We start from the raw sequence: 27,743 nt of genomic DNA on the forward strand, positions 1-27,743 counted from the left end.
TATGAGGCGGAGACCACTATCATCAGACAGGACACGAGCTCAGTGCTAGGTCATTGCCCGAGAAGGGCTCAATCCAGTTCGGAGGCAGATACTCAGAAGGAAGGAGCCTTCTGTTACTGGGGACTCAGATGGTCTCCAAAGGACCCACACTCTTTTTACTGCAAAGAGGAATGGCCCAAAGGGAGGGAGACCCCCACTCCGGCCTAGGAGATGATTTTAGGAGAGTTACAGATTTGGCATCAATTAACATTCAATGAGCTATTATTTAGTTCTCTTTGGGGCCATCTGATTATCAAAGCAAAATCTCGTAGATCTTTTCTTTTAATGAGAAAGAAATAAGCGCCTGGGTGGCTCAGTCAGTTAAGCATCCGGTCATGATCTTGATTTCATCCCAGGTCCTGATCTCACAGGTTCGTGAGATCAAGCCCTGCCTCAGGCTCTGCACTGACATGGAGTTTGCTTGGGATTCTCTCTCTCCCTCCCTCTCTCTCTGCCCCTCCCTCACTCACACACTCTCTCTCTCTCTCTCTCAAAATGAATGAATAAACTTGAAAGAAAAAGAAACAAACTATACTTCAAGCATGGAACACATTCATAATTGCATAACATTGTTTTTTCGCTGTGTTTATATTTTTATTGTATTTATCTTTAAGGTTCATCTCTAGTAATGGTAGATGATACTGATTTTCTACCTACGGTAATGAAACAACTTCCTTTAAATGTTAATTTTGTTTGTTTTGTTTTGTTTTAAGTGATTTGATTTAAAGATAGGGAGAACGCAGGTAGAAGAATATAGAAACACTGCCTTGAAAGACTCTGGATTCTGGGGGCCCTGAAGGCTGATGAACTGTGAGGCAGCCAGCAGGGGTACAGCCCTGCCCCGCCCTCCCTGGGGCCCTAGGTTGACTCATGCCTATGCCCTTCTGCTGCTGCCTTTCCCTTGAGGGCATATGTGTGTGTGTGTGTGTGTGTGTGTGTGTGTGTGTGTGTATGTTTGTATTAGTATAGTAATTTGAAAATAGTTTCAAATAAGACGGGGGGGGGGGGTGAAAACAACTCTGGGCTTGGCACCTGAAGACCCAGCTCTGTGGCCCATTCACTTCTTGGGCTCTGTAACGAGAGAATTGGAATACCAGCCGGAACTATCACACTAGCACGATGAACGTGTGTAAACTTTGAAATGTGCTCTGTGGACTTAAACTGTCATTATCTCCTTCCAAAATCAGAGTGCCTTTTTTTAAAATGTTTGTTTATTTATTTGTTTATTTATTTTTGAGAGAGAGAAAGAGTGCGCAGGGGAGGGGCAGAGAGAGAAGGAGACAGAGGATCCAAAGCGGGTTCCACACTGACAGCAGAGAGCCTGATGTGGGGCTGGAACCCACGACCTGTGAGATCATGACCTGAGTCCGACACTTACCAGACTGAGCCACCCAGGTGCTCCCAGAGTGCTCTTTTTAAAGCAAATCTAATCCTATTTGTCTGTTTCTCTGGTTTAAAACCCTCCAATGACTTCCCATTGCACAAAAAATAAAATCCAAACTCTGCACCATCACTTACGAGACCACATGGTCTGGCCTCTGACCACTTTTTTTTTTTTTAATTTTTTTTAAAATTTACATCCAAATTAGTTAGCATATAGTGCAACAATGATTTCAGGAGTAGATTCCTTAGTGCCCCTTACCCATTTAGCCCATCCCTCCTCCCATGCCCCCTCCAGTAACCCTCTGTTTGTTCTCCATATTTATGAGTCTCTTATGCTTTGTCCCCCTCCCTGTTTTTATTTTATTTTTGTTTCCCTTCCCTTATGTTCATCTGTTTGGTCTCTTAAAGTCCTGATGCGTGAAGTCATATGATTTTTGTCTTTCTCTGACTAATTTCACTTAGCATAATAGCCTCCAGTTCCATCCACATAGTTGCACATGGCAAGATTTCCTTCTTTTTGACTGCCGAGTAATGCTCCATTGTAGATATAGACCACATCTTCTTTATCCATTCATCCATCGATGGACATTTGGGCTCTTTCCATACCTGGGCTATTGTTGATAGTGCTGCTATAAACATGGGGGTGCACGTGTCCCTTCGAAACAGCCCACCTGTGTCCCGTGGATAAATGCCTAGTAGGGCAATTGCTGGGTCGTAGCGTAGAGTTTAGTTTTTTGAGGAACCTCCACACTGTTTTCCAGAGTGGCTGCACCAGCTTGCGTTTCCAGGGCCTCTGCCCTCTTCTTCAGCGTAGTCCAGTATGGCTTACCCCTCATTTTGTGCACCAGCCATGCCAGCTTGGGACTCGTCATGCCCCCCATTTACCTCAAGGCCTTTGCACATGCTGTTCCCTCTGCCTGGAATGCTCTTTCCCTGCCGTCTCCCTGCTCTCTCCCTACTCCACACACTCACTCCCTTCTTTTCCTTTGTGACTCAGCTCAAATTTTCTCAAGGAAGCCATGGAACAGCCCGGTCCAATAGACCTTTCTGCAATGACAAAAATTGCTCTAGATCTACCCTGTTCACTCGGTAACCACAACTCACATGTGGCTAACAAGCACTTGAAAAGTGTCTGATGTGCCTAAGGAACTGGAGTTTTAATCTTAGTTAATTTAAGCTTCAATCTAAATGGCCATGCATGATGGGTAGTGGCCACCCTGTGGGACTGTGCAGCTCTAGAATAATGCTTTGCCCACCCCCACCCCCCCTTTGCACGTACTCATGGTTTCTCTTACTCTTCCTTTACTGCACTTTTCATTCTTCTTGTAATTTATATTTGGTCCTGCAGTTGTTTAATCTATTAGGCTATACATTCTAGAACGAATGCTTTGTCTGCTTTGCCACAATTGAGTCTCCATCACCGGGCATGGGACCTGGTGCATAGTCGGTATATCATAAACGTTTGTTGACTGAATGAATGAGCGGATAGACAGATGGACGGACGGATGGATGGATGGATGTTGGAAGGAGATAGTTGCTTAGCCTGGTGTTTCTGATTATGAAGTGCAGTAATGAAAAAGGGTCAGCACACAGGTCATAAAATTAAAAGTAAGCTAAATTTGTGCATATAGGAATCATACATTCCCTGTGTACAAACATACCCCCTGAGTATAAATAAGCCTGTGTGGCCTGCTTCAGATTCTGTGTCCCCCCCCCCCTCCACCCCACCCCTGCTTGTGCCCTGTCTCTCTCTTTCAAAAATGAGTAAACATAAAAAAAAAGTTAAAAAAAAAAAAAAAAGCCCGTGTGTACCAAAGCCTAGCAGTGTCTTTGCAAAGGTCTGCAATTGCACAGTTGTGTGTAGACACGTCCGCCCATGGGTCTGCGTATCAGGGTAATGAGGTGTCTAAGACTGAGACACATGCAAAATCACTCAGGAAGGCAGTTTCTAAGTCATTACTTTTTATTTTGAAAGATTTGTCAAACTCCCCACATCATGGCGAGGGTTTGCAAGATTAATGAGAAGCAGCTTTTTCATGAAATGCTTGGAGGTGAACGAGTTCTCAGCCTGTGAGATCCGACCATCCCATTGACTTTGAAGTTACTCTTGACTGATAGAAGGAAAAAAGTGGGGAGAGGGAGAAAAGGAGGGACGTGCTAGAAACCGAGGGAAAGACCTCTTGTGACAGCTATCTAAATGTGGAAAAAAAAAAAAAATTCACCAACCACACTTCTATTTTACAACTTTCTACACCTCGCTCTAGACCTTGGCCTTCCTGGTCGAAAGCACCTCCCAGTCCTGCATTTCCCAAAGACATCTAGGAGGGGAGAAGCCCTGCACGGTGTGGTGACCCACCCCCGCAGGGCCCTGGCGGATTCCAGAGAGCTGATGGTCCACCCCGGCTCCCAAAAGTTTGGACAAACAGCCTAACGTGAAAAGAAACGGCACCGAAAGATGAGGGAGACTTGGTGCGGAACTGGCGTATGCGAGAGTTAACATACTTTCCTAACACAGACTCGGGTCCTTTCTCCCAGCAACAGCCTTGCCACCTGCGGTTCTGGCTGGCGGGTTCCGCACAGCTTTCTCCCACTAGGCCTCCAGTCCCAGAAACATCCTTGCCAGCATCACGTGCCTGTTACTTCCCTTTCCCACCTTCAGGCCATGAGGGGAAGAGCCCCCCCTGGCAGCCAATACCCTGAAATAAAATGAACACAAAGACTACCTTGGTGAGCATTAGTTTCAAACAGAAGAGGAGAGAAAATCTGAAGACGCAATGTGTGTTGAAGGCAGGCTTGAGCAGATCAAAGTTCCCACCCACACGCCACTAAGACAACGGGGGACACCGCAAGGGGCGAGAGCAAAATGGGGCCGTTAGTGGGCGAGCAAGAGGCAGTGAGAGCAGAGTTACACCTAAGAATGTCATGACTTGGGTTACAATTTCCATTTTTAGCACCGTTAATGTATTCATGTGAATCTATATTAGCACCTTGTCCCCAGGCAGAACAACAAACCATCCAAACATTTTAAACTTTGGGGGAAACAGGAAGGGGAAGATCAAAGAGGGAGGATCCGGAACTGCGGAAGGAGGCAGGCGTGGATTTAGATCACCAGATCCTTGTCAATATCCTCTGCAAGGCAAGACGAGAGAACAGAGTTAGAGCGTGAGGCCCTGTGCGGGTGAAGACGGGCTTCCCGAGGAGTCGGCGGGTCCCCCCCATCCGCAGGCCAGGGGTCAGATGACCAGCCCAGGGTCACCCAGGAACGTGGCGACTGATAACCTTGGTCTCCCTGCCCCTGTTCCTGTCACTGACACACACTGCCAAATTACACTTCCTGTCTCCTGTCTACGTGCCTGCCAGTTCCCAAAATAGGGCTAGGCACAGACTGAGTGCTACGCTTGAGGAAAGGAATGATAAAGACGGCCAGATGGACAAGAAGCCACCTGAGAGAGCAAGGCCCGCCCAGACAGGGAGAGCAGACAGGAGTTAACTAGGCCCAGAGAGCAGAGCTGGGTAGAGAGGATGGACCCGCAGATGACAGAGAGCAGAGGGGAGGTGGGGAGAGGATGGGGCCCCTTTGCTCAGACACTCACGCTCCTTGATGCCGAAGCAGCCGGCCCACTCATCCAGGGCGATGTACTTGTCATTGTCCAGGTCGCAGGTCTCAAAAAAGCGGGTGGTGCAGTGCTCCATGGGGATGAGGGGTGCGCGCAGTGGGGCCAGCTCCGTGTGGGACAGGTACCTGTGGGCAGGAGACGGGGAGGGCCTGAGGTGTCGGAAAGCCCCACGCTCCAGGAGAGACAGGAGAGCGAGGCTGCCCCACAGGGCGGAAGGAAGGGGTGTGCGAGCGGAGCAGGAAGCCAGCATCCTGGTCTACCCCCTCGCTCTGCCGCTGACCTGCTGTGGGACTGAGAGCAGGCAATGCCTTGCTCTGAGCCTCGGTTTCCCCTCCATCAAAGGGGGGAGAGTTGACCGTAACGGCTAAGGGCCCTTCCGGTTCTGAGATCCCATGGGTTCATAACAAGGGCCTCTTGGTGCATTTGTTTCCTTATTGGCTGAGGATCGGGGCGCAAACACTTAAAGTGAAAATCTTCTGCTATTGGTAGATCAAAATCTGATATGAAACAACCGTGCGTGTTTCCAGGGACACACATGTCTATAGCGACAAATGCCTAGAGAAAAGTCTAAAAAGAAACACACTAAATGGTGCCGGTGCTGCCTTCTGGGGAGAAGTGGGACGGGGCTGGGATTGGCAGGACGGTCAGAAGGACTCTGACCTCCACAAGAGCTTTCACTTTCTGTACCTGGTAACGTGCGAGAGGGAGGCCTTCTGGCTTCTCTCCCGCTGTCCATTCCCTTTCCTCCAGCCGGCCTGGCCTCCAGAGCACACGTATTAATTTTTTCCTTATTCTCCAGAGCCCTCAACCAGTTGTCCGCAAAACACTCTTCCCCAAGGGGCCGCACCGTGACTCCAATTTTCTCTCTAACCCCCAGACTCCCTCACGCCACCCAACTCGTGGAAGGAATCACACAATGTTTCAACTGGAAGGAGCATCCTCTCCCCTTCTGTTGTATATCGGTGGGAAAACTGAGGCCCAAAGAGGGGCAGGAACTCAGGCAAGGTCACCGTGCAGCTCTGGGACAAGAAGAGCGGGGGCACGGACCCCCTGGCCCAGGCTGGAGCACTTTCCCAGACGCACAGTCCTGCGGCCCCATCCGGAAGCCTCTCTCCCGGTGCTTTCATTGTGGTGGGATCCAGCGGCTCAGTCTGAGCTTCAGATGTCCCCCCTGACTTCCCCTTTCCCCTCCACAGTGAGTGACTCAGTTGAATCCCAGCCATGGAAAGAGCCTGGGAGAGAAGCAGCAAGGAGGTTCCCAGAGCTCAGGAGACCCCCCCACTTGGGGACTGTGGCCAGGGTGGGTGGGCTCCAGGCACAGACGAGGGGTGAGCGTCCCAGAGAGGACCATCCCTGGGCCCGGTGTCCTCCCCCCAGGCATGCGAACGAGGTGGCCTTCCATTCCGGGCTTCCCCGAGAACACACAGCAAGAGGAGGCCACAAAGCTGTGGTGAGGGTCGTGACAACCACTGTCCGGCCTCACGTGCAGCCGGCCACCCACTTACACCTTCTGGGGGCCTTTTTACTGTTGTCCTTCGATTGTGAGAAGCAGGTTGTCACCCAGAGCGTGAGCTTCATGGGGGCAAGGACCACATCAGCTCTGATCACGGATAAACCCCCTGCCCGAACAGGGCTGAGCACATAATAGTTGCTCAGTGAGTGTTGGGTCACGGACAGCTGCGTGCCTGTTCTGCCGTGTGGTTGCACGGCACGTCAAAACCCATCTGGACGACAGGGAAGAGCAATTCAACAAGGGCTTGCGATGTGGATGGGATTGGTTCTGTGGAGTTTTTTTTAAGAAGTCCCAGGTTCAGTTTGCCCTCCCGGGGCTGCTGGGTCTCAGGTCTTTTGCTGAAGGGCTGTGAGCACACAGGCCAGCCCACCTCCGCCCCACTACCCCACGGAGTCTGAGCTCCTTTCCAGCTCACTCTCCCTCAACAAGTGGATACCCAAGACCAGTGCGCACAGGGGTAAGGAGGGATTTTTCAATTCCAGCTGACTTCCACTTCTTCCGGCATGAACATGTATTATGGCTTCCTTCCTGCTCGTCCCCTACACAAACTGTGGGACTCCAGGACTGCACGCAGCAGTCTGCAGAGTTTTCTGGCCATACCCAGTGCACCTCCCAGCCCTGACCCACGACTCTGCGTCCTCCAGCACCGAGCCAGAGCGGCGCCCTGTGACCCTGAGGGCCTGAGGCCTTACCCATCAATGGGGTGCTGGTCCAGCTGGCCAAACTGCCAGTGCACGGGGAAGATGTACATGTTGTAGTTCTTCTCGAAGTCCCGGGCCAGCAGCTCCACGGGGTGGTCTCCAGCCTCCAGGCGTTTCTCGTTCTCATGGATCTTCTTCACCTGTGAGAGCAGATGCTGTGTGACAAAGGGTCCAGGGGAGACCGTCCAGGCCAGGGAGGGCCCCTCCTCTTCCGACAGTAGGCCAGAGCCGGAAGAGACCAGCCCAGGCCAAGGTTCGAAATGAGGGAAGGCAGTGGCATAGATGGGTACCAGCATCTCACCCACAAAAGCGGAGGCCTGGGGTGATCTCAAAGCGGTCTATCTGCCTAGAGCTGTCCCACCAAATGCACCTGGGGAGTGTGTGAAAATGCAGCTTCCTGGGCCCGGATTCACAGAGACACTGATTCTGTGGGCCCGAGATGGGGCTCGGGAATCTGCACATTATCGGTACTCCAAGTGCTTGATATGTTCAGTAACGTTAAAGATCCACAGATCAGAAGGAAAAAGCAACTGGGCGTTTGTGTTCCTTTTGTTTAACACTGGGTCAAAGTGAGCAGGTCTCTCTATTACAGGGCTCCTCGGGCTTTAAGATGTGAACATGTATTATCAGCCTCCAAAGGCAGCGAGAAGCCGGCGTCCCAGCGCCCAGAATAAGGGCACTCGTCAGCGCCGCGGTGTAGGTTTACACGTGGGGGCCTAGTTCTAGGGATGGGACTGGATCTCAGCCAGCCCGGGGCCAGGAGCCACCTCGCTCAGTGCCAGGCAAGGGCCCTGGGACAGGCTGGGAAGAGAGCACTTACTCGCAGCTTCTGCTTCTCAGTCAGAAGGTTGTTGTCCTCGTCCCTTTCGTACAGAGTGACCAGGACGTTCTTGAGCCAGTCCCGCATGCGCAGGGGGAATTCGGTCAGCTCGGAGTCCAGGCAGGGGGGGATGTCTAGGGTCCAAAACACGGGAGTGGTCAGCACAGACCCCGACTCTCCCTGCCTGAGGGCCAACATGCTGGCTGGGCCACTCTTCTCACCCAGGGCCTCCTCCTACAGCCATCTCAATCGATGACCTGGGCACAGTGGCTCGGCCTTTCTGGGACTGTTTCTCACACCACAGTGAGCAAAGGAGATTGTGTGGGGGAAGAAGGTTCCACTGAGCCACGTCTGCTCTTCCCTGGGCCTGATCTAGTCTGCTGAGGGCAATGGTTCACTCCAGTGACTCCTGCACTTTTCTGGGTGATGGGGCTCTGAAAGCAGAGGTCCGGGTCTCACGCTGGTGATACCAACCTTTGGGAGGTGTTTGAGCTGGGAGGTTGAATAACATTATCCATAGGCCCAGCGTAGCTTTGGTGGGGAGGTCAGTAATACTTACCCACCAGAACATTCTTCATGACGATTCCATCCTGATCTTTGGAATTTAGAATCCCAGAATGTCAGACCAAGTCTACCCTCTTATTGGACTTATCAAAGGTCAGCATGGGGCGGGGGGGGGGGGGGGGGGGAGGGGCTTGCTCGAGGCCACGTTATCAGAACCTCATCCACCATCCCTGGCATGTGGTTGCCCTGGGGCTTAGAGGTCTGTCCTTCCCTCATCCTGAGTCCAGGGAAAGTCCCCTCTGTGGTTAGGACAACTACCTTCTCCACCACCAGCTGGGGAGTGGAAGGGAACATCTGTGGTGGACACACTAGGATTTGGAGCAAATGAGCCACACACCCCAGAGGACAGAAAGAACCACTTTGGTAAAAGGCCTCTTGGCCCACTCCTCAGTCTCACTACCCAAGGACTCCTATCAGCATTCCTCCCCAGCCTCCTGAGCCCCATAACTGGGAGCATGGGGCTGACCACGGGAGAACCTGGTTTTCTCCTCCACCTTTCTGAACCCTGAACACCTTCACGAAGCAGGTGAGTGGCTCTCCCCAGTGCCATCTGGTGCCAGAATGTACCAGAGACACCACATGGGTGCTGTCTTGGAGGAGGATGTGGCCTTGGGTGTCTGAAGTGATAAGGAGACTGCCAATGCTGAAAGAGGCACCTGGGCCAGTGGGATCTACACCTGGAATCACTAACAAGAAGCTAGACAGTATCCTGGCATCCCTTCCCCCAACACCTGACTCCCAGGTTTCTAGAGGAAAGTGGTTAATTGTAGGTCTTAAGTGGGCAGACGGGAATGTGATGGAGTGAAAAGGCCAAGGATAGGGCAACGCTGAGTAATGGGGCCTAAAGGAAACTGGCATGCCTCATATTTTAAAGCATTCAAGTTCAAATACAGTGAAACCTTGGATTGCAAGCGACTTGTTCTGTGAGTGTTCCATAGATGAGCAAACATTTCTGATACAGTTTAACTTGACAAGTGAGTGACGTCTTGCAATATGAGTAGTATGTGTTGCTGAACATCACGTGATCGCAACTGGGCCAATGGTTCTTCTCTGTCTCTCTCTCTCTCTCTCTCTCTCTCTCACTGTGGGATTGTGGGTGATCGTCTCCCACGCACAGATGCTGGGTCTCAGGCCACAATGTTTGGCAGAAATCAGTGATTTTTCAGAAGGTTGGAAGGTGCCCCCAACTGGCACTAGTGTGTTTTTTGTCCCTTCAAAGCACCTATGGACAGCCCTCTGCTGTTCCATACAAGAGTGAGCTTAGGAATGCTCTGCTTCATCCTGGGTCAGGCTGCCTGCAGATCGAGACCCTCTCCTCGGCTGCCTTGTTGCCAGTTACATTCGATACAGTCTATGACAAGAGTTTATTAATACTGTACTGTAGTCAACATCCCTGCGAGTGTATACAATGGCCCCCATGCAGAAGAAGATTCCACTGAGCCAATAGAGAGCAGTGATTCCGTTAGTGATAGTGAAAGTCGCCCTACACAATAACCCTCCTCTCTCTTCTCTTCCTCACACCAGCCACGAAGGTTTTCAAAGGTAAGTGCAGGTTAATTTGTTTATTTTTCTTTAGACTTTATATGTTCTTTGTTATTTTGTATTATATTACAGTATTGTAATCACTTTATATGAATATTTTTGGGATGTGGAACGAATCATCTGAGGTTCCATGATTTCTTACGGGGAAATTCGCTTTGATATGCAAGTGCTTTGGATTACAAGCATGTCACCAGAATGAATTATGCTCGCAAACCAAGGTTTTACTGTGTTTTAAAAACACTTTATAGGCCCAGAGAGAACATCATTTTTGCTTTGCCGTATTGAAGCACTAAAGATTTGGGTTAGCCCTATAGAAGAACATCCTCATCAGTAGAGAAAAGGAAGGGTTGTCTTGGATGCTAGTGGAAGGATCCAAAAACCCTCCCTGACCTCCACAACTGCTCAGTCCTTCCTGGGAGGTGTCCCGAATGCAGAGCCGAGAGGCAGCTACTCCTAGACAATCATCCCATTTTATAAATGGCAATCCTGGGGCGCCCGGGTGGCCCAGTAGGTTCAACATCCGACTCTTCACTTCGGCTCACGTCATGATCTCATGGTTCGGGGCCTTGGCCCTACATCAGCACAGAGCTGTTTGGGATTCTCTCTCTCTCCGTGTCTCCCCCTCCCCTACTTGTGTGTGTGCACATGTGTCCTCTCTCTAAATAAATGAATAAACATCTAAAAAGTAGTGAATGGCAATCCTGAGGCTCAGAGAGGGAAAGAGACTGACCCAATGTCACGAAGCACGGGGGTGCAGAGCCCGCATCAGCGCCAGCTCAATGCTCTCTCCCCAGATGAGGCGCTGGAAGAAGCCAAGGACAGACTCACATTTGCAAGGCCCAATGTAGTCCAGGTGGAGTTTGTGGCCCTTCTTGGTGCCCTCCAGGGTGCACTTGGTGGCAAAGAAGTGGCAGGAAGAGTCGAAGGTCTTGTTGTCATTGCTGCACACCTGCAAAGCATAGAGCACAGAGGGCCACGCCCTGATTCCCAAAGCCCTTCACTGGCGCCACCATCCTTGCCCATTTCAGAGATGGGGACACGAGGGGCCAAGCAAGGAATGTGATCAGCCCAAGGTCAGGCGGTGGGTTAGTGCTGGGGCTGCAACAAGAACCCACTCTGTGGGCTCCCGGGCCGATGACGAGCCCATGGTGAGAGCCACTGTTGGCCTCTGAGTGGAGGTACAATTGAATCAGGCAGAGATATTGGAAACAAGCCTGGCAGATGTGGAAAGAGGAATGAAAGATGGGGGGTGGTGAACAGGCAGAGTACAGAAAAAAGTTAATGCAGAAAGCCTGGGACAGTCATGCTTAGCAAGGCCCGCTTGTGATGTTGGCCCTTGGCTGGCATCTGGGAACTTGGCCGATAAACAATTCCCTGCACCTGCTATAAAACTTTCCACAGATGATGAGGGTGCCTCACTGTGCCTAGGCTGCTTGTACAAACGATACGGTTTGTGCTGAACATCTGCTTTCCTTCTGGAAGTCTGGAATTCGGGTACGTGCTAGGCAGAGGGTGCCTACGTGACTAGCGCTCAATGAAAACTTTGAGTGCCGAGTCTCTAATGGGTTTCCTTGAGCAGAAACATTGTTCACACGTGGCTGCATCTTTGTAGCTGGGGAAAGAGTGCATTTTGTGAGACCCCTCATGCGAGTGGAGAAAGCAAGCAAGCCTGGGCCTGGATTCCTCCAGGCTCTCCCTACATCTTGTTCCCGCGTGATTTACTGTGTATCTTTAATATGTCACTGTAATAAGTCTTAGCTGTGAGCACAACTGTACATTGGGTCACGTGAGTCCTCCTAGTGAATCTCTCTCTGCACGTGGGGGTGGCCAAGCAGAGATGCCGCGGGGTGAACGAGGACTGTGGCAGGAAGTATCTGTGTTAGGAGGCAGGGAGCCTTGTGTGGAACCTCCTGTACATACTCACTATGGCTTATAGATCACCGCAGAGGGAGAGTTGATGGGCACTGGTGACCAGTGGGATGGGAGTAAAGGGGTGAGGAGGAGGAAAAACCTGACAACGATGCTAAAATTTGGATCCCAGAGCATAAGTTGTATTGGGGAGAGACTACTGATGGAGAACCCGGATGGGAGGTTGTGGGAACAATGCCGGTACCAAATATGCTGTCCTGAGCTAGGTCATCACTAGCACATTGGTTGTCATGAGTGGGCACTCAATAAATAATTACACGGTTGGATCGATGGATGGTTGGTTGAATGAATGAGTCCTATTAGAGGCAGAATGGATGGGTTTCAAAGCTTTTTTTAAATAGCATATATTGGGTACTAAGTACAAAGCACCAGCTAACAAATATCCACAACCACCCTATGAAATAAAGACAATCTCTATCCCCATGTCAGAGATGACAAAGCTGAGACTTGGAAAGGTTCGACATCTAGCTAAGATCTCACAGTTGACACGGGTGGAGATGGGGTTTGAAGTCAACCTTCAGTCTGACCCCAGAACCCACATTTTTGGATGCTTTGCTAGGCTGCTCCCAAGCACTGAAGTCTCTATCTCAGTGTCTGATGTTCTTGATATGTTCCCTTCTGGATCTGGTACAGAGCTGGGAACCTGACGGTGCCGAATAAATCCTTATCGGTTGCTGGAGACACATGGTGACGGACAGAGCCTTACCTCCACTTTCCTGCTGTGACCAGTGTGGGGACTTCTGAGACTGGAACTGCCCCACAGAGTCACCAGGCCACCAGTGTTCTGGGCAGCCACTCCACGTTTGCGAAGGCCCAATCCCCCAACCCCCGGCCCTTACCTTCTCAAACTCGCCAATGGGGGCAGGGCAGCTGGTAGGGTCCTGGCACACGCACATGGGGGTGTTGTTCTCATCCAGCTCACACACTTTGCCATGTTTGCAGTGGTGGTTCTGGCAGGGGTCTGGTAGAGTACAAGGGCGTGTAGTTAGCACCACCCGGTCCACCCGAACCCAACCAGACTGATCCCGGGGCAGAATTCCTCTCCTGGGGCCCCCACTCTGGGCTTTGGGCAGCCCCGAGTCCTCCTTTCTCTTCTGCTGAGCCCAGCAATTGGCATTTAAGGGAGAAATTGGCTCAGTCTGGGGATTAGAGATTCAGTGTGAGGTCAGGGTCGGGCACATTTTGGGGGCCTGCAGGCTTCATCTGGGACCCAGGAGCCCTGGATACCATATGACTCCCTTGAGGATCGAAGCAACCATTGTGTTCTCAGCTCTGTTCCTCAGTGATAGTGAGACGTTTTTGGATTATAAAATAAACTTTCTAGAAGGATGGAAAATCAGCTGTTGTCATGGAGCCAGGGAGCTGTGAGGCCAAGCAAAACAGACTTGAGTGGCTGTAAAGGAAAAGGGAGAAGAGCCTTGAGGCCCACAGTGAACAATAGAGCCCAGCTGTGTCTGGTAAACACCGGATGAGGGTGGGCCTGGAGGAGGGAAGGAACAGACCCATTAGATGCCCCTCTGCTCCGACAAAAATTCTGTGCCCTCAGGATGACAGCTCAATCTAGCCATTTCCTCCTGGTGCTTGATTTGGGGTATTTTAGTCATTCTTTATTGGATGCCTGCCCTGCCAGGCGGTGGGCCAAGTGCCCTTGCGTTTTATCTCATAATCCTCCAACAGCCGTGGGGCGAGGGTCCGCTATCTTTGTCATCCCTGGGTTAGAGGTGAGGAAGCGGGCTCAACGGAGCTCAACGGAGGGCACTTGCAGAGGGAGTTGGCAAGTTTAAAGGCAAGCCTACGTGGGTCTGCCTCCCAAGTCCACGCTGTTAACCCCTTGGGTCGGAGATGCCAGCACGGTGTGCCGGAGCCGATGGCCCTAGGACAGTTCGGTCCTTCTGGCACGAACTCCAAGGGTAGCATTATATGAGCTTTGTCAGGTTTCCAGGCCTTATTTCCTCACGGCTGTGTGAAACAATTTTCACATAAGCTAAGGAGTATAAAAGCTCCTGGAGGTCTGTGCCCGTGTGGGACAGGGGCTGAGACAGAGGTCATGGAGGAGCTCGGGGACCACATGTGACCTGCGGCCTCAGTGGGAACGTGAAGCCCAACTTTGGAATCAGGGCGGACAGCTGTGAGGGGAGAAGGCCATTTCTAGCTTGGGAACATCCTTTGCTGAGACCCACAGCCTGGCTATAAACAGATCATTCCCAGATTCCAGAGAATATTCCCAACCTTTGAGTCAACACTGTTCCTCCTCCACAGCCACCTCCCCCCCCCCGGGGGGAGGACCTCACCCTGAATTTCCTTGGGAAGGAACCTCACAGAGGCTGTCCCCATGCCCCAGGCTCAAGCAGTGGAGTGCAAAGCCTGGATGTGACAAGACACGAGAAAGGGACCTACTTTCAGCCACCACCTCCTGTTCGGCTTCCTCGGCACCTTCGTCAAATTCTCCCACTTCCACCTGCACGGGGTTGGCTCCCACAGGTCCCTGGGGGTGGGGGGACAAGAGTGAGTCCAATGGCCCCTACTCGCAGAGGTAAAGACTGGAGGGGACTTGCTCGGGTGCTTCAGGTCCCACGAGAGGAGAGATGAGCCGGAAAGGTGTGCCAGGCCCAGGGCACACAGAGAGCACAGATGCCAGCGTCAGAATTAAGACAGACTCCTACAGGCCCACCGAGGTGCCTCAGAGGCCCTGAGGGGTGTTAGGGCAGGAGGGGTACCGAGCCCACTATCCCCACCAGCCGTGCCACAGCAGCTCCCCTTCGTGTTTAACGTATGGGGAGACTGTGGGTGATCACCTAAGAAAAATCGCCCCACAGCTTAGAAAGAAAAAATTTCAAACTCATAGCTCCCACGTCCAGGGTTTCACTGAACAAGGAACATTCAGGAACGTGTCAGGATTGGGGGGGATACACGGCATTCACCTTGGTGCTATGCGTGCACACGGGAAGGGGCAAATGTCCCGTTCCAGGATCGAGACTCCCAGCACCCTGGTTTCTCCAGGGAATGGATGTGGACATCTGGGGACCCTACCCACCTACCTCTGCCACCTCAGCCACGGTTTCCTCTACCACCTCCGTCTCATCGGGCAGGGCTTCCTGTTGCTGTTGGGAAGAGAAAATGGGGTGCAGAGAGGTCAGGGCCAGCTTCGCCTCTGAAGCGCCTCCAGCCTGGGGAGCTGGGAGAGCAGCTCCCTGGAGATCCCGAAGGCTGTGCCTCAGGGACTGCCATGGGTAGGGTGATGATGGCAAAAGGGAAGCCAAACACAGGGGCCCTGTGGAACGCTGGAGCACCCCCCTTTATATATTTTATATCTGGGGTGTCTCTCCCAATAAGATTCAGCTTGGAAAAGCACTTTCATTGCTTCGAACTCCTATGAATCTGGAAACCACTGATGCAGACCGACTCCCTTCATCTCACAGATTGGAAAACTGAGACCCACGGGGGCATGAACACCGCTAATTTTAACAGATGTCATTATCTTTTCCGCAAGTATGATGTTCCTATCATGAATTTGTTATTCTTGCCATGTCAACTTGGAGTAGGAAGAAGCAAGGTAGCATACAACTCTGAGGTGCCTGGCTGGTTGGGGCTCCTTAGCAACAGCTAACCCTGCCAGATCTTTTGCCAAAATCTACCTGCCAGAGTCCACCGTCACTCACACCTCCTAGTGGAGACAGGCCGAGGGAACCCTAGGTTGCAAGAAACTGTTTTTCTGCCGCACCCTTCTTCCCCTCTCTTCCGGTAACGGCTTCCGGATTAGCTTTGAATGACCACTGCTGGCCCTCTGCGTGCAAGTCTAAGTCTTGCAGGGACAGTCTGTCGGTCAGGGTGCTCTACACGACCCCTGGCCAAGAAGCAGGCCCAGGACCCAAGCTCAACTGGATTGGTTCTCCTTGAATTTTTTTTTAGATCGTCCTGGCACGTTTTCTCAAGAAGTGAAACCTTTGGAGCAGATCCATTCAAATGGCAGCATCTCCGAGACTGTCTACTTGTTCTCACCTCCAAGATCCTGGACCTGTCCTTCCCCAGCCCTCCTCAAGGCCTTAGAGTTCATAATCTATCCCTGTAGATATCCTTCCCCCTCCTAATGTGGTGAGACCAGAGCCTGTTGCTTGCAACCAAATAGTCCTCACTGACTTGAAAACTAACCAGCCCTCTCTCTGTGGGTGCTAAAGGTTCACCTTCTCCTTACATGGAAATCCCTCTTCCCTGGACTCTCCACCCAGGGGTCCTCATCTCAATTTTTCTCCTGAGCTTATTAGCATAAGAAAAATCTTTTTTTTTTTTTTTTTTAATAAGGCACAAAATGAGATAGGGAAGCCCTCGCCCCTCCAAGTATCCAGGGCCGGTAGAGTCGGTGACTCTGATGGAGGGAGACCGAGTGGATATGCTCTTTGAGTACTTACAGGAGCTGCCAAGGCCCTCCCGGCCAGGCAAAGGAGGAAGAAGATCCAGGCCCTCATGATGCTGGGAACCCTGCAAGGGGACGGAGATGGAGAATTGAGTGAGTGGGAGGCTTCTTGACAGACAGCCCCTTCTGAGCTGAATTCCTGTGATATCTGAGATAAAATTTAGGTGGTGCATGCAAAGGGATAATGGAAGGTGCCAGAGGAAATCGCTTTTATTCCATTCTCTTCCAGTTCCGACTGTATGAGGAGAAAGTCTCAGTTTGCTGCTAAGGTGTCTTCGATACCTGTCTAGCACTCCTCTCTCTTCCTTTTTCTTTAAGTTTATTTATTTATTTTGAAAGAGAGAGAGAGAGAGAGAGAGAGAGAGAGAGAAAATGAGTAGGGGAGGGGCAGAGAGGAAGAGAGAGAGAATTCCAACCAGACTCCACTTTGACGTGGGGCTTGAACGCACAAACCATGAGATCATGACCTGAGCTGAAATCATGAGTCAGACGCGCTTAACTGACTGAGCCACCCAGGCTCCCCGCTCCTTTTTAACAGAGAGCAGGCCTCCGGCTCAGAGCCTCCACAGGAAACTATATCCAGCTGGAATTCAACAGAGTTGTTTTGTCTTCTTTGTGTTTTTTTTTTTATAGTTTCCTTCCATTTATGACAAAAGACAAAAGATTTTTCCGCTTACGGTAAAGATATAAAGTCTTTTTTCCCCATACATTTATTTAAGTTTTAAAAATTTTTTTCATGTTTTTATTTATTTTTGAGACAGAGAGAGAGAGACGGAGCATGAGCAGGGGAGGGTCAGAGAGAGAGGGAGACACAGAATCTGAAGCGGGCTCCAGGCTCTGAGGTGTCAGCACAGAGCCCGACACAGGGCTTGAACTCATGGAGTGTGAGATCATGACCTGAGCTGAAGTTGGATGCTCAACGACTGAGCCACCCAGGCGCCCCCATTTATTTAAGGTTTAAAAAAGTGGCTCGCCAAAGGTGGTTGGCTAACTAGTCAAGTTTGGGCAATACTGAACCAGATCATCTTCAAGGACCCTTAATCCCCGATGTTACGTAATTCTTTTTTCCCCATCCTCCAAACCCTCCTCCTCCTCCTTTTCCTCCTCTTTTCTACCCTCCGAAAGAAGGGGGGGAAGTTAATAGTCAGAGACCTCCTGCCACTTTGAGACAATGAGATCTACATTCTAAAAGAAAGAGGGGTGCCTGGATGGCTCAGTCATCATGCTCTCTCTCTCTCCCTCTCAAAAATAAATAAACATTAAGTAAATGAAACAAAGAGCAATAGTCTTGGAGTGTGACCAGTGGACAGCCACATCTGTCTCCATTCTACCCAGAAGGGACAGCACTTCTCTGGATCCCCCAGGGAAACTATCCAAATGCTCACTTATGTTCATGTTTTCTCTTCTTTCCCCCTCACAGCTGAAGGATGTTAGCTGAGATCTAGAACCTTCTCCTGCCCTGGTCGCTGCTAAGACCTCATCCTCTGGATGCTAAACCCTTGGCTCCAAAAATCCCATGACTGCAAGGGATTTGGAGGCAGAATCTTCTCTGATGATTCATTGCCAAAATGCCATCCCTCACAAAGGAACTGTGGTGGGCACGTTTTATTTCTTGTTCTAACTAGATGGACTTCTATTCCCAGATGGCTTTAGAAAGTTCTTCCTTATATGGATCCAAACTTGCCTCCCTCCAACTTCTGGTCTACTCTGTTCCCCCTCCTGTGGCTACGCAAAAACAAGAATTCTCCTTCTGCCTCCAAGTAGCGTTTAGTCAAGGTGGGCAGCGGCCGTGTCTTCCCTCTTTTGTCCCCACAAATTTCTATATTGGGCTCGTCATTCCTAGTTCTTTCCAAGACTTTTCAACTGGCCCAGCGTCTTGGAGGTACCCTGGCATCATGGAAAAAAACAAACACGCAGCTTGGAATTCAATGCCAGGGGATCCTGATCAGCCTCAAAACGACCTTGGTTATTGGTTAAGATCACTGGTCCTCTCCAGACCTTGCTTCCCCTTCCATTAGTTGTGAGGGTCAGACCAGGTAAGCTTTGAGGTTGTAGGCTGGGTTCTTAAAATGCCCTTAAAATGTCACAGGCACACGCTGGTCTTGGCATGTGTCCTCACCTGTGGTATAACCCGTCTTCGCTTGGACTATGGTATTGGGACGGTAGAAACAGGCAGAGGAAGAGCAGATTCATAATGACCCTTTATTGTATTAAAATCGACCTAAAACCTCACCTCTTATTTCACGGCATGTGTATGAAATAAAAGTAATAGAAATTTAGAGGCATCAACCTGGGAGCTTGGCATTGCTTCACCCTGGCTCCAACCCCCAGACGAGTCCAGTCTTCCCTTTCCAGGAAATTTTTAGAATGTTCCTGCCCCACACAGTTGTATGCTTGTTTCCCTACCATCCCCCCCCCCGCCGGCCCTCCCCAGACCTACAAGTGGAAAAATCTCCCTGTTTGCTTTCCCATTTGAAAGATACAAGCAAGACAACCCCCCACATAGGATTTTATGAATGGAAGCAAGAGAGAAACATCAGTGAAGGACTTGTCTGAGGCTGTTTGAAGTTAAAGGGTCAAAGTGAGACTGGGAACTAGAAGGAAAAAAAAAAAAAAGGTGTTGTCTGGGCTCCAGTGATAGAGAAGTCATGTCATCGGAGAACTACCCCAGCCAGGACTGGGAATGTAATGAGCTTCCGATTGAAAAGCCAGGAAGGCCAGTATCTCCAGTCTGTCCCTCATGTGAGCAGAGGAACCATGTTCCTTCCCCTCCTTGACCAGGGAAAGGTCTGTTGGTCAGCTCTTTGGTCTGTCCTGCCTCTCTACCTTCCTGCACTTCTTTCCTAGTGGCACAATCACCCTTCCTGCCGCTGGTTTTGCAGCCAGAACCAAAAAACAGTTCTAAATCTTGTAGTGCGTTTAGCATCTAAAGGGCTCACATATGCACTATTCCCCTTGGAGCCTGTGCTGTGACACACGGGCAGACACGGCACGGGAGGGCTTACAGTCCCACTTTCTTGATGAGCCTGCGGTTGAGAGGAGGAAATCATGCAACATTCAGGCCTTTTCCAAGTCAAACTCCCCAGGCAAACTACCTTCTTGTGGAGTTGGGTTGGGCCTATTTAGGGATTATGTCTGGTGGGAGAGTGGGGGAGAAATGCAGAAAGTGACAGTGTTAAGAAAATGACCCAAAATCTTAGAGAAAGCGTGAATTTCCAAAATTTGGGCTCCTGCCCAGTGCCCAGGGCTACATCACCAGTCCCAGAACCCTATGCCTCCAGATGATGGGCTGAGAGGGAAGGGGGATGTCTGGACTATTCTTCCTGCATGGCCACACTTTCTACACGTGCATAAGATCCCCGAGGCTCTCGGAAACAGGTCTGGCAAAGGGGCCAGCCGTCCATCCCGCAGAGCTGATGGGGTGCAACAGTAACCCCAGTGAGGTCAGAACACAGAGTTCTGAACCCCAGCATTCAGAACACATCCTCTGCCAACCAAACCTAGATCCAGTCCGCCCAGTGAAAATATAAACAGCCCTGTAGAAATGACTGGTATCGAATGAAGACTCGCTCCTTTGTATCTCTTTAGCCCATGGTGATGCAGATGTCTATGCTTTTCAAAGTGTTTTCACAATCCAGCATCCCGCTGGGGGCTCAAGGCATGTCTTCCTGCCCCGTAGTACAGGTGAGAAGGTGAGGCCCAGAGAGGGGAAGACATCTTCCCAGACCCCCAGGGAGTGAGCAGCAGGGCTGGGTGAGGACCCAGGCGGCCCCGCTCCACCCCTGGCAGGCTCTTCCTCTCACAGTTTCCCTTGGCAGCTGCTACCTCCCAGGTGCTCACCTGAATGGAGCCCAATTGGGCTGTGAACTGGTCTGAGTTGCAGGGAAGGAAAGTAGCCTGGGCCAGAGGAGGAACAGGAGGCGTGTTTCCCTTGGCTTGGTGGTCACCAAATGCAGACACTGCTCACTCCCACCCCACCGCCGCCTCCTCCCCCTGTTCCGTACATCGAGTCCCTTCCTTTTTGCCTTTATTTGCTCTGGAGATGGCTGAAAACCCGCCCGTGGCTGCCAGCAGGACCTGAAGCTGAGGTCACTCCTCTCTTTAGAAAGACTCCGGGGATGGAAAAGTGGAAAAGTACAGCCAGCCCCCCCAGTTCATCTCCCTCAAAATATAAAGGGCCTCCTTTGGGCTCTCCCTGGACACAGAAAAGCCCCTTGAATGTCAGCACAGGGGGAACATCTCAGAATCATGGAACCTTAGACTGTGGGCCTTGGAATCGTAGGCTCTTAAGAACGTGAAGCACAGAATTTGAGCTGTAATCATCAAATCTGATTTGAAGAGAAAGAGGTTTATGGAGCAGGGCAGTCTAAGAGAACCTTCTGGAGATGATGCAAATATTCTCTACCTGCAGCGTCCAACGTGGTAGCTATGGCTGGCGAACCCTTGAAATACCGCTAGTGTGGACGAACTGAATTTTTAATTATATTTCATTGTAATTAATTTAAATTTAAGTAGCCACATGCGGCTTATGGCTACCATATCAGAGTGATTACACACTTTTATAGAAGCGGCAGAACAGAAAGGTAAACTCGTGGGCTCTGGAGACAGAGCGTACAGATTCAAATCTGCCACTTAGCAACTGTGTGACCTTCGGAAAGTAACTTTCCCTCTCTGGGCCTCAATTCGTTTCTCCATCGGTAAAACGGAAATAACACACCTACCTTGAGAGGCTCACGGGTGATTTATATGAGAGAATAGAAGTAAGCAGTGTTGTTTGCAAGAACACCCAAGGATCCCAGAATATCTATCCCCCCCTCAAGAATCCAGGGGAAGAACCCCAGCTCTTTGCCTGTGGCCTAGGGAGAAAGGGTGTCGGGGTGGAACAAAGGAAGCATTGCTCCTCTTGGTCAAGGGGACACTATCCCAGCCTCCAGAGAACACAGTGATGAAGCCTGGGCCCCAGGCCGGCCCCTTCGTTGGCCTGCTGACGCAAACCAAGCATCTCTCTCCCACTGTTTGGCTTGGAAACAAGGGTTCCAAAAACACACGTTCCTGGTAAACAAGCCTAAAGAGAGAAAAACAAGTCTGGAGGCTAATAAAGGAACCCCCTCTGTGAGCCAGGCCCGCCAGAGAGCTGGGACTTGGAAGGAGAGCTGGGCCAGGCCGGAGACCTGGCACTCACACCAGGGAGAGAGCACAGCCACTCAGAGGTGGTCTCGTGACACAGAAGTCGGGAGTCCTGGGACTGCGGTCTTGGCAGCATTGTTCCCAGCTCACCGTGCAAACTTAGAGAAGGCTCCTTCGCTCCCTGGACCACACCTGGCCCTGCTCATGTGCACAATGAGGAGGTTGTTTTAGACCAGTGGTGCTCAAAATTACATAAGCCCTTTCTTTCAGTGAGGTCTTCTGCAAAGTCCAATATTTGAAGCAGCTAAAGGCCTTTGGCATTTGTTGAAACATGAAGGTGTTTATCTGTTCCGTGAATCAGCGTGAAATTAAAAAAAAACAAAAGCAGGCAAAAGTGATGCTGAGAAGGGGGCTGAAGGTCCTACACACTCGGAAACCCCTGAGACATGTTGGAGCATCTCTGGGTTCTCCCATAAACCCAGTTTGCAAACCCTGGGGCAGTGTGGTCCCTACGGTTTCTATGGCTCTGGCTTTCTAAGTCAGCTCAGGCAGAAACCTTTCAGAGTATCACCCCTCCCAGCCTGTCCCTGGACTCGGCTTCCAATTTTAATATTTCTTGCTGGAAGAGAAGAATCTAAGGGAAACTCAAGCTCAAGCCCAGAAGTGAAGAGGTTCTGGGGCAGCTCTGAAGCAACCCCAGAGTCTGGGACTGGGATCAGCCCGAGATTCCATAAAGGCATCTAAGATGCCACGTTTCACTGTTTCATCGTGGTTAGGAGAGGCCCCGGGTGGAGCTTCAGGCTTTCCTCCTTGGCTCCCTCTAGGGGCCACTGCTGCAAATGGGGTGACCACAAATGGAGGGGATGAGAGCTCAGACTGTCACATCCCTAGGATAGTAAATACATGGTGAATATGTCTCCACATGCTCCTCCAGTGCATGTGGCAGACATTACTAATCAAGCACAGGATCTTTTTCCCCTAAAGTGCAGAGTGGGGTCTAAATCTTGAACAGGGTTCTTCTAGCAGCCAGTGCCTATGGATTGGCATTGCCAAGCCATGCGAAACCTCTCTGCCATGCTTCTGATTTGAGAGACAAAAGGAATTGAGGCTCAGAGAGGAAAAATAGCTCACTTAAGGGTCCCACAGCAGGCGGGTGTCAAAGCTAAACTTCCAGCTGTTCAGAAACCTCCAGATGTTTACCTTGTTTCGTTTCTTATTTCATCTGATCAGTCTGGGATCCTCATGCCATGACTAACATAAGATGACCCAGAGGGATCCTGGATAAGATAGGCTAATAACCAGTTTCTGAAAGAACCCAGTTCTGGACACAGTTGGTATCTCCATCCATATTTTTTCTATAGACACCGAGCTCTATGTCTTGAGAATGGGGGCAGAACTAATTTCCTACCTAAGCCATCTCTCCCTCCTGGATAACAGGAGGCTGTTTTTCTAAAGGATTCTGCCAAGTCACTGCTTGCTGCCTCTGGCTCTGCTCAGCCCAGCCATCCCCGAGGTCAGGGTTGGGGTTAGGATCCAGGCCGTCTGCTGTAGAGAAGAGGTGGCTTCGTTAATCCCCAGGGTTGGCCAAAAGCTCAGCTCCAGCCCTCTCTTACCTCCTTTAAAGACAGGATAGGGAGGGAGCCAGCAAGAAGCAAATGAACAGCCACCTATTAGCCACATTGTGCCGTCCTGATGGCATAATTCCCTAATGAGGCCTGGGATAGGCCATTGCTGGCCAGCAAAGGAGAGAGAGAAAGTACTGCTCCTCACTTATCATCCACAGGGCTTGTTGCCTGTACAAACATGAAACCAAAGTGATCAAATGAAAACAAAAAAAGAAAGAAGGAAGGAAGGAAGAAAGAAAGAAAGAAAGAAAGAGAGAGAGAAAGAAAGAAAAAGAAAAAGAAAGAGAAAAAGAAAAAGAAAAAGACAAAAAGCGAACATTTGGATATTTCTGAACATCTGAAAGTTAGGCTCAGACATCAGTTGGCTGTGTGACCTTGAATGAGTTATCTTCCCTCTCTGATCCTCAGTGTCTCTATCTGTGAAGTCCAGCCAGCGGTTTGGTACTGTATGTGTGTGACATGTCTACCTCCTTGTCATCGTCTGTAGTTACGTGTGGCTACACACAACAGTGTGCGGCTGCAAATGGTAGTTGTGTGTGTGTGTGTGTGTAACGGACAGTGTGTCTGTGTGTAAGTTACGTGTGGCCCTGAAGACCATGTGAAGCTGTGTCTGTGTGTCTTTGTGTGTCCACCTGGCTCAGCATCTGTCTGTTTCGGCCTGTGGAGGGAAGGGTCAGAGTTTGTATGTGCATCGAGGTGCACACCTGGGACTTGTCTGTGCTGTGTTGTGAGCCAGCATACGGTTCAGGGAGAGGTATGTGAGAGTATGGCCTTCTGTCTTGGCTCACGTGTGGAGGCACTTATTTTTAGCTGTGCCAGTGGGGGCCTGTTGGTAAAAGCCGTGCTTAGAACCTGCATCCTCATGGGTTCGTGTCTGCCCCTGTTTATCTCCGCACACCTACGTAAATAATCTCAAAAGCCACATATTCTCTTATTTACCTCACATCCTGAGCGCTTGCCTTTCCACCATCATCCTTTCCTATTTATAGCTTATTTTCATCAAGGAAAGCTGCTCTTGTAAATAGCAAACCCCAGCCATGCTATTGGTTGACAAGTCTCCGAGGAGGGATAAAGGTTTTAGCAGGACTATTATGCAAACCAAGATGCCGTAGCCCCTCCTCTCTTGTTTCTTTTTCAAGTAGGCAAACGGGGGTGTTAAAAGTCCAGTTACTCCTTCTCATGAAGGCAACCTCTGGGATTTAGGTTTGCAGGCCCTTTCAGAGCTGGAAGGGCCCCGGGAGACCATCTAACTGCCCCATTTAACAGATTAGGAAACTAAGACCCAGACAGGGAAAGGGTCTTACCTAAAGTCACTCACTGTGAGTTAAGACTCACCTCTACCATAGCCTTGGCCAATGCTCTTTTCACACTGGGGGGTACAACACTCTTGGGAAATATGAAGGTGCCCAAATCAAAATGGATTTAAACAATATTTTGTTTAAATTGTGCCTGTCAGCACTTTTAGTAAAGAGAAGTCATATACAAACCCAAGATGATGGGGCTCCCGGGCCAAAAAAAGCTGGAAATGATTTCATTAAGTCTCTGGATGCCATAAATTTATCAGTTCTAAAAACCCATTGCATTAGGTGGGAGGACCACAGTTCACCAATTGCTTCCTGTGTGTCAGCCCATTTCTTCCACAGGATAGCCCTTGGAGGTGATGGTTGTTATTGTTCTTTAATCAAGGAAGAAACTGGGGCTCAGAAGGGAGAACCCGATTAGTTCAAGGTCAAACGGCACCCCAGGGACAGCAGCGGAACAAAAACTCTTCAAACACCCAAGTCAGGGAGGCTTATCACAGCCCCACAGCTGCCCTGGGATCCTGGGAGATCAGCAGGGCAGGACCTAGAGTTTGCTGTCCTGGTGTCTGGGGATTGAGTGAAGGAGGGGACATTCAGACGGAGCCTGACGAGCCTGACCCTGACGTTCTGAGTCTTTCAGTGTCCCCTCCCAGCCAGCAGGCAGGGACCCTGAAAAAAAGGTTACCGTGGCAACTCACATTCCTCCCAGAATGAGTCACGGCAAAGAAGAGCCTTTCTGTGGGTGGGACTTGGAGAAAGTTTCAAAAGTTGATTCCTTTTCCAGGCACCCCTTCCCCCCTCCTCTCTCCCTCGGCAATTCGCCGCCTTCAGGCTTTGTCGATGTGGCAGCTGAGCACTCTGAGTTAACCCTCTCTTCCCCCAACCACTCTGTTTCAAAATTGTTTATCCTCCTGCAAATATACATCTGCTTCCAGTCCCACCCACACTCCATCTCCCACGTCGTCATGCCCTCTGGCTATCTGGGGGTAGTGCATCCATTTGAATATATGTTAAGACTAAAGGCTGTGAATACCCCTTGTTCTCGTTCTCTCTCTCTGTCTCATACACACACACACACACACACACACACACACACACACTACTGTACATATCATTTTAAGTGGCTTGCAGATGCTTGAAGCCCATTCAAAGGCCAGTCCATGGATTCCAGTTTAAGAGAACTTCCCTAGAAAGTTTCAGATGACGTCAGGCACCCAGAAGACCAAGTCCAGTCTTCTTACTTTACAGATAGGGAAACGAAGTCCAGAGGACTCACTTACCTAAGATAACACATAGAATGTGCTCTTTAAGTCTGCCAACCTACTTCTTAATTGCTTCTCAGCACTTCTACCATCAGCCTTTGGAGGAGATAGAAATGTAACCCTAGAGAATTGCTGGTGGAAACATTTTCTCCATGTGTTCTGCATAGAATGCTGTCCTTTCTGGAGGAAAATGTGTGCCTCTCTGTTCTCTTTTGGGCAGGCTGGGCTTCCTTGAAGACATGCTTCATCTTAGTGCCCCCTTTATCCTTGATGTGTCTCAGACCCCAGGAAGTCCCCTCATCACCCAGCCAATGGAGACAGTGAAGGTAAAGACAGTAGAGATGGGAAGGAGGGCGTCCAAAGAGGACTTAACATCCTAAAAGCCTAGACACCAGTCCCATGTAGAGTTTGGGCTTTTCAAATAAGGTGGTGTGAGAGAGATGCCCTGGGACTCTCTCTTGCCTTCCCCCTTCTCCCCTTCTTGGCACATCCTCCGCCACACCCAGCCTCCCAAAGGACCCAGGTGTCTTGGTTGGATATCAGATGCCTGGGGTCTTCAGATCTACCTACACTAAGGGCCACTGCCAGTGAGTTCCTGTGTTTATACCCTGGGGCAACCCCAGATGGGAACAATGCCTAACCCAGGAGTGACTATCTGACGGTGCTATTTCAGAGTGTGTGGGTTGGGGGGGAGGGGTCACTGGGGGAGAATTCCAGGGAAACAGGAACCTTCCCAGAGTGCTGATTAAAGGTGGAGACCCCCCCCCCCCCATTTGCCCTCCAGAGATCAATTTATCATTCATGCAAAGTCCCTTTTGGAGAACAGAACTCCCGACCAAGAACCCAGTCTAGGAAGTATCTTCTGGAAGGGGGAGCAGGGCAGACTCTGGCCGCCCTCTGTCCCTGTGCAGCTGTGACCAGATCAGATTCCCAGGAAAGGAGGCTGCCACATTTGTGAAGGGAGCAAAGAGGATAGGCAGGCAGCCTCTGAAACCAGAGAGCCAAACACACACACACACAGAAAACACTCCCCCAAAGACACAATGAGATTATTTTCTGCAAACCTAAAAGGGAGACAAAGTCATACCACCTGAAAAGCAACAGGCAGCCAGTCCGCGGCTCCTGCCCTTCGCGGCAGCGGTGATGGAGCCCAAAGGAGATGCGCGCCCCGTCCCTGACCCAGAGACCTCCCAGCTCAGCTTCTCTTTCTGTACACAAAGTGCAGGAGTGAACTAGGGTGTAGGGGCTGGGCACTGGAGAAGGGGAAGGCCGGGTGGGGGTCGTGCGTACCTCAGTGGCAGGCAGGCGGGCAGCAGGCAGAGTGCTCTGGGCTGTGTGAAGGTCTGCAGGAATGTGGAGGGTTTAGAGCCGGGCAACAGGAAACCACTAGGAGCTCTGGGCTGGGTCTGTCTCCCCTCCACCCCTCAGTCCCTCCTCCTCCTCCTCTGTCTCCTCCTTCCCCCCCTCCCCTGCCTCCCCATAGCCAAAGCCGGCTATGTCTTCCAGATTTTTCTTTCTCTCCTTGCTGTCCTGACCAGACTCCCCAACTCTGCCTGCCTCGTGGGTTCTGGGACTGCTGCCTACACAGACTCATGGAGTGCCAGGGCTGGAAGGGTCCACAGGAATCACCAGGAACAACCTCCTCGTTGTTCAGAGGGGAACTGAGGCCTGGAAGGGGCCAGGGATTACCCAAAGGCCCCCAGGGGCAGAGCCAGGCCCAGATGTCCTGACTTTGCGACCAGGGATCTTTACAAGAGCCCTCCCGAACATTAGGCAATACTGAGGAGGGCAAAGAAATTCAAGGGGGTTGTATCTGTGACAAAGGCAAAGCCAGGACTCGCCTCTGTACAGACAAGAGAAGCTGCCTCTGGTGGCATCATCATTGATGATTTGGGATATGATCTAAAAA

At 50.7% G+C, this 27,743-nt stretch overlaps 1 protein-coding gene across 1 annotated transcript; it reads right to left on the minus strand.

Annotated features, from left to right (window-relative positions):
• Positions 1-4,360: 4,360 nt before the first annotated feature.
• Positions 4,361-27,256, minus strand: SPARC (secreted protein acidic and cysteine rich). Its single transcript, XM_060634766.3, has 10 exons — positions 27,125-27,256; positions 16,515-16,584; positions 15,147-15,209; positions 14,506-14,593; positions 12,948-13,069; positions 11,008-11,128; positions 8,074-8,207; positions 7,245-7,393; positions 5,016-5,164; positions 4,361-4,551 (listed from the first exon to the last, which is right to left on the minus strand). Exons 2-10 carry the CDS (start codon positions 16,569-16,571, stop codon positions 4,523-4,525), a joined length of 912 nt encoding a protein of 303 aa, XP_060490749.1. The 5' UTR covers positions 16,572-16,584; positions 27,125-27,256; the 3' UTR covers positions 4,361-4,522.
• Positions 27,257-27,743: the final 487 nt, after the last annotated feature.

The sequence above is a fragment of the Panthera onca genome, chromosome A1 (assembly GCF_046562875.1).
Source record: "Panthera onca isolate mPanOnc1 chromosome A1, mPanOnc1 haplotype 2, whole genome shotgun sequence".
In the NCBI taxonomy this organism is placed as follows: Eukaryota; Metazoa; Chordata; class Mammalia; order Carnivora; family Felidae; genus Panthera; species Panthera onca.

Coding starts and splice junctions, on each gene's coding strand:
- SPARC (XM_060634766.3), bottom strand. CDS start 16,571: ATGAGGGCCTGGATCTTCTTCCTCCTTTGCCTGGCCGGGAGGGCCTTG. Junction 14,594..15,146: donor CCGTGGCTGAGGTGGCAGAG/GTAGGTGGGTAG, acceptor CCCCACCCCCAG/GGACCTGTGGGAGCCAACCC. Junction 8,208..11,007: donor CTACATTGGGCCTTGCAAAT/GTGAGTCTGTCC, acceptor TTTGGACCCTAG/ACATCCCCCCCTGCCTGGAC.